This window comes from Solanum dulcamara, chromosome 12 (genome assembly GCF_947179165.1).
Source record: "Solanum dulcamara chromosome 12, daSolDulc1.2, whole genome shotgun sequence".
NCBI classification, from domain to species: Eukaryota; Viridiplantae; Streptophyta; class Magnoliopsida; order Solanales; family Solanaceae; genus Solanum; species Solanum dulcamara.
In genome coordinates this window covers 13508417-13522229 of record NC_077248.1, presented here as the reverse complement: position 1 = coordinate 13522229, position 13813 = coordinate 13508417, and the positions used below count along the sequence as shown (strand labels likewise).

Here is a 13813-nt window from a genome sequence, read left to right as displayed (position 1 = left end):
TTCTTTTTCTGTTTTTGAATTACACTCTGGCAGTTCCTTATGTAAAAGTAATCAGATATGCTAAGTTGAATTTCCTGTGTTTTACCAAGTTAGAAGGTATGCATTCTACCCAATACATGAAATTTATAACCACGGTCTCATTCCCCTATAACCTAAAAGAAGTCCATAATAAGAAAGAGCTAAAAGGCACGAAGAGATAAAAGAGTGCATAATCCTTCTTCCTGGAATTGTCAAAACACTAAATATGTTCAACTATTTCCTTGTCTACATGTCTATAATTTTAGATACTTATTATTGATTGAATCTTACAAAGACACGTCCCTGTTAAACAACCAAAATACAACTGATGCCTGATGCCAGGCAACTGCAGTTTCGTGACTTGCGTCACCAAACAGCCTCTGTGTCACTGTACAGACGCAGAACACCTCTTACAAAATGAAGTGCCATTGGCCTCAAAAGAACAATTCCCATAACAATTCCCTAGCATTCCAGCTTGGTGTACCGACATCGCGCACCTCCCTCTTGCAAATGTTAACAACCAGAACAGGTCAAGTCAATCGCCCTCCTCTTTTCGACACCCCAGCTTGGAGATCCTAGACTTCAGGACCATCTGAATATCTACACCAGACAACAAATTTCAGCTTTCAGCTTTCATCTTAAACACCTCCGGCCTGGTATATACATTGTTGGGATTTGACTGCTAAAATTGAAGGTTCGAGAATATCTGATCTGAGCATTGCAAAAAGTTTCAGTTGCAATGACTCAAGGCATATCGCTGTCAACTTAGTTTCTCTCTCTTTTCTGCGAAGGAGGACGAAACTGATCAAGCAGTAACAATGCTACAGCATAGGTAGCAAGTCCGACGAGGCAATAAAGGAATCTTCTGTTCCATTTCCCTTTGTCTTCTAACCTGGAATCTCTACAACCTCTAATTTAAAGAATAAGCATAAACAATTCCCCGGAAAGGGCAAGCAATGCTACGACACCACCTCAGGCTCTCTAGCAAGTCTTTCCTCCTCAATACGTTGCAAAAGCTCCTCGTATACCTTCAAGGAATTAGCAGTAAACCTTTCCATGGCCTCAAATATACGTTGTAGACCAACCTGAAAGCTACTATTTTTGCTAGTTTCGCGCTGGTAAACAACATGACTATTCAATGAAAGACTATTTTCCTCCCCAGAAACCAGAACTATTCTTTTGTCTAATGCATGAATCCCCTTTTGTATCTTCTGGTCTTCCCTCTCCAAGTTCTTCACTTGTCGCTCCATATCCTTGTTCACCATCATCTTTTGGCATAATTCCAGCTTCTCTCTCTCCCAGAGCTGAAGCACATTTGTAGCAAAATCTCGCATACAATCAACCACCTCTTTCTCTGAGACTCTTTCAAATGCTTGTGACCAATGATTACAAATGACAAAAATAGGGGGAGCACCAATCCTGCCAGGAGAAAAGGGAGCTACTCCATCGTCTGTTTCTTCGGGCACATATAGAAGACACTTCATAAGCCAATTGTTCAATGCTCTCACATAGCCCTTCTGTGCACTCATCCAACAAGAGAAACTCAAAGTCCAGTTCAAAAGCTCATGCTCAAGTTGCAGAGTAGCTTCAAGATGAGCATCACTGAAGTGTTTGTGAGATGCAATGGCATCTAACCGTTTTGCTTCTCCAATGGCTACGCATTGGTAGCGATGGCACTCAAGCATGGATCTCCACATTCTACTAAACCTACACGCAAGAACCATACAAGAGACACTTAAGAGTTGGAAAGAATAGATAAATGTTACATCAGGGAAGAAACAAAAAGTTGGCGAAAAAACTTGGAAGTGATTAGACTAAACTAGAACAAGAAAAGATATCAACTGCTGCAGCATTTATGCACTCGTCTATCCTGGAAATGGGATCCATTTGTTATTGACAGCATGAATAGCCATCATGAATATTACGTGTTGATGAGCATATATGCTCTTACTTTCTAATGGAGACCAGCAAATCACTGGCTTGTAAAAATTATATTATGATGTTTTCATGTCAGGTGCACTGATCCAAGATGGAAATCAAAAATTTCCATAAAGCCTAAAGCTGCGGTTCAATTTAATGGTAGTCTTACAACCTAATTAACTATAAAATTTACTTGGAAAATTCAACTATGTTAACAAAAACTAAGATGGCCAACTTAATAGGAAAAGTATTATCCACAGAAATTTTTAATATGCTTTACTCTCTTTATTGCCCCAAGGATAAAGATATGAGTACAATATTTTTGACCAAAATATTTTTTTTCAATTATTCAGATAAGTAGATTATTTTAACTGGTGCATTAGACAGACACATATGAAGAAACTGTCGAGAGATAAGTTCGTAGAAAAAATTAAAATTTTGAAATCAAAATGTAACAAAGTCATCCATTTTCTCTTCAATGTAGTAAAAAAAAATCTAATAATAACAAAACCGTTCTTCACAATCTCAGCAAGAATTTTATATGTGAAAAGCTATTTGTTGTCCATCCAACAAGGTCCAAAAAAAAAAATTGCACATACCCCTGAATAAGTTCATTCAGTTGTGGCCATAACTCTTCATCCCTCAATTTGTTTATCGTCTCAGAAACCTTATCAACTACCTGAATTGCAATTCTAAGCTTTGAGGAGAGACTTATAACCAATTTTCTGGTCATGTCAATCTTGTCAGACTCAGCACCCTTTTCGGTTAATTGTTTCAGCTTTCGACTTTTCCTTTCATGAAGCACCCTTATCTTCTCCTCCGCCTGCAAATCACAACGCAACCACATAATAACCCAGCAAGGGAACAAATTGAGTATCATGAAAATGTACGGTTCATAAAACTGCAATCACATAATAACCCACCAAAGGAAATACATCATTCTCATGCTAATTGCTAGTCAAACAGAATACAAGTCACAGGAATAATTGCAGCTAATGACACTGAGAGAAGAAAGGAGGACGAAATGTCAACATTCTAATCAGATTGAACACTTAGAAACAAGAAAAAAAAAGACACTCAGAAAATTACGGATCAGATTGTCAAAGATGGAGCTCTATGACAAAGTGGGGACATAGGCAGTGCCTATTAGATTAAAATCGGAAAATGTAAGTAACACCTTTCTTAGGACAAATGCAAGTAACACTTACCACAAAAGAAGATATGCTGATCAACCACAATAGTAATTCACAAGACATACATCCATTAAACTGATAATGCATTTAAGTGAAGAAAATTATCTACTCGGCATTAAACTGATAATGCATTTAAGTGAAGAAAATTATCTACTCGGCATTAGCGAAGCAACATTACAAGATCAAAAGTACACATGTTCAGCATTAGAATTTCTCCATTAGCGCAGAGAAATATGGATTGTCCATAAAAGTTCTGAAACTATCAAGCACCAAACCACCCCATTTTCATTACGACTTACTGGACATGTGAAAAAAGCAGAATGAGAAACACACCCAGCCTACGAAGAAACAATCTTAATTCCCCAGATCATTTAACGTACATATCAAGCAGACAAATAAGACCAGTGAATGCCATCCTCCAAGATTGAAAGACTCATATAAAGTTTGTAAATGATGGACAATTGGAGAAAAAGAAGAGTGAATCAGTAGATCCAACAATACCTTGACCTCCTCAAACAGTTTCTTCTCCCAGAGGTACAGCTTCTGTAATGTAGAAGAAATGTTTCTTGGCCTTGAACTAATATCTCCTTCTACATCTAAAATGGCATGATCAGCAATCTCCATCGCATCATTCTTTGAAGTAGAAGGAAGCGAGAGTACAGACGAGGAAGGGGTAATTGCGTGCAACATCTTGGAAGAAACTATCCCTGTAAATGACCATTAAATGGAAAGTGAATGATCAAATTAGGCACAATCTCAGAGATCAACAAATCATATTGTGATATTTGCACTAATCAACAAAAACTCAATTGACGCTTATTGTCAAAGCTCACAAACATAAAAGACAAAATCTTTCAAAGGAAAAAGACATCAAAATCAAACTTGGCAACAGACACATACCTTGATATGCGGCGTGCTTACGGTTGTGGGGAAGTTTTCCAACCTCGAGCATCTTAGCAAGCTCACTCCCTGATTCAGAAGCTCTCTCAAATTGAATCTGAATCTCCTTGACAACATCAGAATCGCTATTGAAACTCCGAGCCTTCGAACCAGCTACATTACCGCGATTCTCTTCATCAACCACTTTCTTATCCACCACGTGCACCTCATACTCAACCGGGTCATCCTCCATGGATGAACTTGGACTTGACTGGTGTATGGACTCTGAATCAGCTACCTTTTCATTCTCCTCAACTGCCTTTGAATAGCTTCCACTTGCAGCCTCGTCCACAAATCTTTGATCCTCATGAACTTCCTTGACAACCTCATGTTCAAAATCCTCATCTTCCAAATCAGGTATACCTTCCTCTTCTCTCACCTCTCTCGAGTCTCTGCTTGGTGGGTACACTGGATAGCTCTCAAAAGTCTTAAAAGGATCCAAGAATTCCCAAGGTGAACTCCTCGGAGGAGATGGCGGAGGCGGAGGTGGTTTTGAACTCGAAGGCGCCAACGAAGTCCCCACTGCCGCCTCCATCGCCGGCGTGGATGAGGAATAAAAATCACCTCCGTAATTTTGATAATCCTGGTAGTTAGTAGCATGAGGATAAGGGTAGTAGGAAGAAGAAGAAGAAGAAGAGGGTCCACTCATGTGAACAGTCTCCGTACTCACCGGTCGTTGTTCATATGTGACAGACGGCGTCGTTTGGTTCCTCATGAAATTCATATGCATAAACCCACCACCCCCATTTCCCCCAACTGGATAAGGAGCTCCAAAGCCAAGCATTTCATGATTCCCATAAGTAAACTGACCGTACTGATGAAACGGGATGGAAGTACCGTCTAAGTGATGATGTAAAGAATCTGAACCAGACCCTTCATCCTCATCAGAATCAGAGTGAAAATGAAGATGTGAACCGGAACTAGAGTGAGAATCATGATTCTGATCAATGGCAACAGCAGCAGCAGGAGGAGGAGGAGGAGGAATTGGTTTCTTGGGGGGTTCAGGGAGTGGGGGGTCACCTTTAATACGAACAGGGGAATGAGATGTTTCAACATTTTCTTTGAAAAAATGGTGAAGAGAGAGTCCAACAGTTTTAAGTGAATGAAGATAAGCAAAATGTGCCTCAGCAAGAGCGTAACGGTAATGAATAGCTTCATCCAAGAAAGAGCAACGTTCACGGCAGAGAGCGACCGCCGGCAAATCATCAATCTTGGAGCTGGTGCATCCCATTATTAATTACGCAACCAAGAAAAAAAAACAATTAAAGAAATAGACTTGGAGAATGATTGTTGGTTAATAAAATAATTTTAATAAAAAAAGGGGGTGTGGGGTTGCGATTTGTGAGAATGAAATAAAGAAAGTGATGGGGAATAGTAGTAGAATTTTAGGTTTGTGGGAATGATAAGAGGAACAGATGAGGAAGAACAACAAGCAGGGTAAGAGGGACAATTAAAGATGGAATCTTTGCCAGCTCGGAGATTGTCGTCTGTTTGTAAATTTAGCAGACAGAAAAAGGAAGCGCACCAACTGATTGAGTAGTAAGTATTTTTTTATTAAAAATTTTAAGTTATAATTATTTTTATTGGAAAGTATTTTATTTTTTTATGTCAAATTTTTTTTATAAAAAATTAAATTTAATCGAATTTAAATATAAATATTAAATATCGAATAAAAAAATAAAAGTAAGAGGTGGATGGAGGCACACCGGCAAAACAAATGGGGGGTGTAAAGTGGTATATTGCCAAAGAGAAAGGTGCAGTAAAGCGAGCACACTGGATAGTACATAGTAGGGAGAAAGAAAAGTGAAAAATTACCCACCTTATTTTATTTTATTTTTTATATATTAAAATTTAATTAAATTTAAATTTATATTAAAGAATTTCACATTAAAAATAAAACGCTCCTCAACAAGAAGTTATTTTTATTCTAAGAATAGAAATGTAAGCTAAAATCGCTGCTGTGTAAAGAGTACTCCCTCACTTTCATTAGCTATTGTTATACAAAGACAGATGTTTCTCTTACTTATTTATTTTAATAATAATTAATGGATTCTTTATTTTTAAGGTACAATTTTACTATCCATCATCCAAAAGTATTTAGTTTTAAAAGATGGTTTTTGCTGATTCACGAAGAATTTCACGCGCCTTATGATATTTGAGTCAAAGTTGTATTTTTTTCGTCTCATATTAATTTTTTATATTATATTATAAATAATTGTTCTAAATTAATTTATAAAATTATGATAGAATTAATTAAATTATTTTCATTATATTTTTATATATAATTCTTTTTAAAATATATATATAAATTTGTAAAGTTCTTTCAGGATAAATTAATAAAATTATTTTTTTAAAAAAAATAATATTTTTTTAAGAAGCCTATAAAGAGAAAAACGAACAACTAATATGAATATAGAGAGTGAAATTTTGAGCTATTTGACTTTCACAATATTCAAGCTACTTTGCCTAGGATGAGAAATTTGTTGTTTCTTTCAAAACTATCCTTGTTATTAAATAGTTATGTAAGTATTAGTAGTTTAATTTAAATTTTTAAAATTATTAGTAATAAAATTAATTTAATAAAATAATTGCATAATAAATATTCTGAAGAAAATGATAAATTAATATGGACCAAATTTCAAGTAAAATAAAATAAGAGAGTACTAGTCATAATAAGAAGTAATTAGAACTTTCGGTTAACTCAATTGCTTTCAACATGTGCAGTTTATTTTATTTTCCCCTTTTTGTGCCTGAAGTTGAAATAAATATTAGTAATACTATTATAAATAAAAAAAATAAAAAGGAGAATTTGTTTATTGTGACAATTTGTTTGAAGTTTAAGCCTGCTGGATTGGATGCTCAACTGGACTAACTTTTCAAAACACGTATCTAATGCTGCGACTTAATAATGCGAAGGATATTCCAACATTGTATCTCCTTTTATTCCTTTCATCTTTAGTTAAATCATTTCTCAATAAATACCGATTCAATTCTTATTATCCTCCTTCTTCCTCTCTTCTATTTATCATGTAATAAAAATTATTATTTTCTTTTTAAAAAACAAATAGGAAAAAGTCAAAGATTTTTTTCTGAATTTAAATTATCATGGCGACCTATTACACATATTTACTATTTAAAAGTAGATTTATTTAGCCCCTAATATTAACGCGGGAAAAAAAAAATATAGCGCGTCAGACTAAAATTAAAATTAAAAAATTAAAAAATCAAAATCACCTCAAACCCCACGTCTTTTCTTTTTCACACCCATCCTCCTCCTTTTCTTCACACCCCACCCATTATCCTCTTATTCTTCATTCCTTATTTTTCAACACAATTCTTTATTTTTATCACAATCTCAAAGTGTGAGACCACGAAATAACATTGAAAAATCTCCCTCCGGAAGTCGTTGCCGGTGAATCTTCAAGTGTCTTTAGAACCTACGTGCCCTACCTTTGCTTTCCTCCATTCACTCTCCATTTTGAATCTTGATTTTTTTTTTCAAAACCCATTAAAAAGAAGAAGAAATCTAGCTAAAAACCTTTAAGTCAATGGGGTTGATGAGAAAATCAAGATTCTTTTGTAAATATAAAAAAAAAAAAAAGGTTTTTGTATTTGGATTTTTTGATAATGGTGGTGGTGATATTTTGTGATGGGTGACGAAGAAGAAGAAGAAGAATTGAAGGTGATATAGTGATGGTGAAGAACAAAGACTCAATAGTAAAGGTGGTCGGACATAATTTTTTCGGTGAGATGAAAGATGAAGAGGGTGGGATTTAGTGATGAAAAAATATAATTATTCGAGAATTTTAATAATTAATTAGGAATTAATTAGTGCAAAATATAATTACCAAAAAAAAGTTAATTAATAAAGAAATATAAAAAATTATAATTTTTGACATGACGTTGACATAGCGCTAATGTGACAGCGAGTGTAATACACCACATACTGTGAGAATGGTATTGCACGTCTTGGAATGGTATTAAATTCATTTTTAATTAGTAAGGGTCTGTTTGGAAAGTCACCTAGTAATTGGAATTGGTGTAATTATTAGGGTAGTAATTACCAGCCTAAGAACTACACAGCCTAGTAATTACAATGATCTGTTTGCTTGCCAGAATGTAATTACAGTGTAATTACAAGTGCACTGTTTGGTTGCACAAGTGTAATCATAAGGTTATATTAAATTTTAAAAATAAAAGTTAATCATTTAAAATTTAAACATTATGTTAGACAAATAAGGACCTTTATAAATGATATTAAATTAAACATTTAAGATATATATTAATTAATAAACATATGTTCTTAACTAATATTATAAAAATAAATTTATTTATATTTTTTAAATTAGTATATTTTAACTAATTTAATCATAAAAACTAAAAGTATAAAAATTTTATGAACATCATGAAATATATGTTGGACACGATATTAATATTATAAATATAATGTCATAAAATGATTAAAACAGTAGTGATTATAAATATAAATAAAAAAAAAAAATTAAAAAGTTTCATGTAATTACCAATTCCTTACCCTCCTTTGGGAATTGAAGAGTATAATTATTCATCTTCAATTACACCCAATTCATCTCTTAACAAGTAATTAGTTGGCCCACCAAACATGCCAAATAATGTAATTACACCCAATTACATGAAATTTCAATTACATGGTGGCTTTCCAAACAGACCCTAAAGGTGTGTAATAATCGTCATAATAATTAAAGTATGTAACAGACTTTTTCTAACAAATTCAGAGGAAATTTATGACTTTTTCTAAAAAAAAAAAGTATCTTTCTCCTAAGGATTAACATTAGTCAATAATCAAGTTCAAATGTGTGAAATCTAACAAATAGGATTATTGCAATCATATTATTATTAAAAATCTAATAATGATTGATATTTTAGAATATTTAATTGTCAACAGTGTAACGTTTACTTAATTACCTTGTTTCGATGTACTTGCTTTTTCCCATTGTGGCCTTCACATGATTAGATTTCAGAGTAGAAGTTGAATCCTGATCTTGGAACTCGAATTTTAATTTCTTGATATCGGAGTGAGATCTGTAATTGGTAGAAACTTTTTGATTTTATTAGAATATATTTTTAAACTACACTTATTTTTTTCAAAGTTAAGAAAATGACTTTCCTACATAAAGTAATCAAAACATTTTTCAAAACTCTCTTTCAACCTCACCACCTCATAATCCACCTAGACATCATAGGACTTTGACCCCTCAACCTACCACCCAGTCACCTGACCCGCCCCACCCCCACCTTTCATTCAAGCATACACTCTCTCCACCAACCCACCACTCGTTCCTCCCCTCTACTACCTCAAACTCTGCTTTCACCTCACCCCCACCTACCCTAACCGTTTTACTTACGCTTACCCCTACCCTACCCTCCATCAAAGCTCAAGACTTTAGCTCCGGGCCGGCGACTGCAACCTAGAACACTAACTCGACCTCAATCCAACCATAGTTTGATACATGAATCCAACCCCGACCTTAATTATTAAACGAGTATCGACTCAACCTTGAGACACAGAACCTAGAACGATCTCACTTGGAGATCCGATCATAATATGACTTGAGACTCAACCCTGATCCCGATCTGGGATCCGACCTCAACCTTGACCTGAACTAGACATTTGATTCTTGAGTTTGGATTCTTGACTCCTGACCCTAACCCTTGATAAAAGACTCAATTCCTGGCCCTATCTTGATCTTAACCTCAACCCAGGACCTTGGGCATAAATTCAAACCCAAACCCAACTCAAGACTCGACTCATAGTCTTAACCTGACCCTAATTAGAGACTCGGTACCAACCTTGAGCCCTGATCAAAAACAAAAACCTGACCCATTACCCGACTCTTTACCCCGACCTTGACTCAGGATGACCCCAACCCTAACTCAATACATGACCCTAACTTGATACATGACCTTACTCCAAACCTAACCCTATATGAAAATTCTGTAACACCCCCAAAATCATAACTCATATCAAATTAGAAAAGCTCAGAAAATGTTAAAAATTTCTGTTGAAATTGAGAACCACGAGCAGCACCTACATACTGTAGATGGAACCACGGGACGTGAATAAGGCTCATAGTTCATATTCAAACCTAGTGAAATTTTCCCCTTTTTTGACTTTTTACGGACGATGTCTACAGCTTGTGGAATGAACCACGGACCGTAGGTAGTGCTCGTAAAAAGATTTCAAAGACTCAGAGATCCCAAGTGTACGGGATGAGTCCTTGTACGATTGGTAGGACCATCTACAGACCGTAAATGGGTCCATAGATCAAAGTCCTGAAATTAACTCTTAGTATTGCTTTTATGGTTGAAAAAGGCGACTCGTAGAACCTTGTACAGACCTTAGAAGGGTCCGTAGTCCAACTATAGAGAACCCATCCCATCCAAGTTTCTATGGTTGGCTCTTACGACCCATAGAAGATTCTATGGATCATAGGTGGGCCCCATAGATGACTTTAGCGGTTTTAAGGAAGGATATTTCTATCTTTTTCACCCTTGTCAAGTCCAAGCCTTGATGTTTTGGAATGCAATTAAGTCTCATAACAATGTCATTAGACCTTTTTCCCCTCAAAATCACTTTCAGGACTTAGAGCGAGGTTTCAAGAGTATTCTTCAAGTTCTTCAAGTTTCTTCAAGAACATCATTATTCCATGTATATAAGGTTATTCATAGTATTTGACTAAGTTCATCCTTATTACTTACATCTAAATTCAATAAGTGAAGAGATAAGTCTAGAGTTCTACCCAAAGCTCCATGAATTTCTGAGTTTGGTTTGTATTTTGCATATTGAAGTATGATTTTCTTAATTATTGAAATTACAATACTATATGTTGTTGAATTTCTTTGAGTTATTGTCCATGCTTCTAATCACATAAACCCTAGTTATTGAGAATTTGATTGAAAGTCTTTGTGCAAACATTTTCATGCATTGATTTTGGAAATTAAAGTGACTTCAGAGATACTTCCAAAGCTTCTTTAAAAAGAGTTTTTAAGGAACATAACTGGTTCCAATTGTATTATTTTGCATTGAGAAAAAATATACTATTTTGAGAAGAGCATAAATGGTTTTCAGAAAGCATTACAGTTCTATAATGTAACGTGAAGTAAAGATCTTTTTTTTCTAAAGAGGTTTTTTTGAGTATTAGCTCAACACAAATATTATATGAGCATTTATTGAGATTGATTTATTTTTGGGAATAATATTGAGCACCGATTTGGATAAGAGTTCATATGAGTCAAAGCCCCATAAACCATGTAGCCAACATAAGATAGAATCATACAGGGTGACTCCTCACTTGCCTCTGAAAAGGCCTATTAGATGGATCAATAAGTTAAAGTAATTGACCTATGCCCCGACAAAGTATAGGATGTCTCTGGAAACGTGGGCAGAATATTGTATCATCACGAGGCTCATAGTGATGGTTGTCTGTTAGAGAAACTCTCCAATAAAGTAAAGTATATTATTTTTAATGTTTTGCTTCTATTGCATATTATATTGTAAAGCTTAAATGGTTTTTACTTCATGTTTATATCGTATTTCGTTTGAGTTATATCCGACCTTACAGTTCCGTTATTTGTTTTGTTCATTCATATTACATATTGTATATTTCATATACTGACATCACTCGACGTTGCAACTTTTCATGATATAGATACAAATATCATGGATCATTAACACGCGTTTATTTGAGATCACCCATCCATCAGCTTTGGTTAGACCTTCTTGCTTCCAGAGGATTCTATTCATTTATTATGCTTATTTCAATATTAATAGACTTTAGAATTTTGAGGTGGACAGAGGTCGTATTCTGGTACCGGCCATAATCTTAGTAGAGGCTTTATGGACACAGTTAAAAAGTCAGTTTAACATTTCTCTTCAGATATTTTGAAACACTTTCAGTATCAATATTCATTTCTTTCAGACAATTATTTTAAGATTTTCTTAAAATGTTTTAAATGCTTATCTACTTAAGCTTCCGCGAATCTTATTGAGTTATTTATTTTGTAGTTAAACAGGCCAAGGGTTTGCTTGGGACCATCAATGGTTTTTGAGTGCTCGCCACATCTAGAGTATAGGCTCAGGGCATGACAAACTTTGTATCAAAACACAGAGCTCAAGAGTCTTAGTATTTATATTAAGCCATGTATGGAGTGAAGTGCACAACATCTATTATGGGGAGGCTACAGAATATTAGAAATTAACTCACTTCATTCATACTTCAGTTAATGCAGTAGAGTTTGACTTTATGAAAGTTTCTTCTAATTCATGCGTTCACGTGTTAAAGATCATGCCTCCAAGAAGAGACATCGATCACCTTATACAAAGTAGGAATAGAGGACTTCTCTCTATGCAAGATGAAAATGGCAAGAGACGTAAGTTCTCAGTGGACCAAGGAGTCCAATTGAACCAGTTGTGCAGTCACCTCAGGCTGAAGTTACAAATGAAGAGCTTTGCGAAGCCATACAGATGTTGGATCATGCTATGACAGCATAGGTTGACCTTCAGGGAATAGGCCGACAAGAAGTTCCAGACACTTCAAGGATTTATAAGTTTTTAAGAATGAATCCATCTGAGTTCACTGGGTCTGCACTTAATGAGGATTTAGAGAACTTTGTGTATGAGATTCAGAAGTTGGTTCAGGTTATGCATGGTGCTGAATCAAAGTTTGTTAAGTTGCCTACATATCAGCTCAAGGGTGTTGCAAGAATATTGCACAACCAGTGAAAGAAGACTAGAGGAGAAAATGTACCACTCTTAAACTAGATTGTGTTAGAAAATGCTTTCTTGGGACGTTTCTTTCCCCAAGAGCTCAGTGTGTAAGAGAACTCCCTATCTTGAAGTAAGATTCAATGAGTGTGCAGGAATTCAGCTTCAAGTTCACCCAACTGTCTCGCTATGCTCCGGATATGGTAACTGATATGAAGAGCAGGATGAGCCTATTCATGTCGGAACTTATCGAGTAAGGAGGGTAAGAAAGTTGTGTTGATTAGAGGACAAGGATATAGCTAGGCTAATAATGTATGTGTAGCAGGTTGAGGAGGATAAGCTGAAGGACATGAAGGAGTTTCAAAATAAGAGAGATAAGCCATCAAACCATGAGTGTAACAAGCAGAGGACTGGAAATGAAAATCGGCCATCTTTTTAGCAAAAGTCATCTGAACCTGTACCATCATCGGTCAGCGTATATCCACCAAGGAACAGAAATGATCAGAGGTCCCAGAATACTCAGAATTTTAGAGCTCAGGGTTCTTAGTCACAGGGTTATATGGCACAAAAATTTACTCGAAACCCACCCTGTGATAAGTATGGTAAGCCTCATTCGGGAGAGTGTCGTGTTGCCATTAATGGTTTCTATAAGAGTGGACAAGTGGGCCATTTTTTAGAGACTGACCAATATAGAAATGGGGTTATGGGAAAATAAGGCCCAGACGGCTTTATTAGCTAGCAAGATTGCCCAAAGGGGTGCTACTTCAAGAGTAGACAGAGGTTCAAACCGTCCATATGCTATGGCTAGTCGTCATGATTAGGAGAACTCACCAAACATCATCACTATTATGCTTAAAGTCTTTTCCCTTGATACTTGATCTAGGTGCAAATTTATCTTTTGTGACTCCTTATATAGTCATGAAGTTTGGGGTTGATCTCGAAGACCTTCTAGAACCTTTTAGTGTATCTATTTCAATTGGTGACTCCATTCTTGCTAAGA

At 35.5% G+C, this 13813-nt stretch overlaps 1 protein-coding gene across 1 annotated transcript; it reads right to left on the bottom strand.

Moving 5' to 3' along the window:
* Positions 1–197: 197 nt before the first annotated feature.
* Positions 198–5528, bottom strand: LOC129876453 (protein ALTERED PHOSPHATE STARVATION RESPONSE 1-like). The gene is made up of 4 exons (XM_055951902.1): positions 4032–5528; positions 3633–3838; positions 2538–2761; positions 198–1725 (listed from the first exon to the last, which is right to left on the bottom strand). The coding sequence occupies exons 1-4, from the start codon at positions 5299–5301 to the stop codon at positions 978–980; spliced, it is 2448 nt and encodes an 815-aa protein (XP_055807877.1). The 5' UTR covers positions 5302–5528; the 3' UTR covers positions 198–977.
* Positions 5529–13813: the final 8285 nt, after the last annotated feature.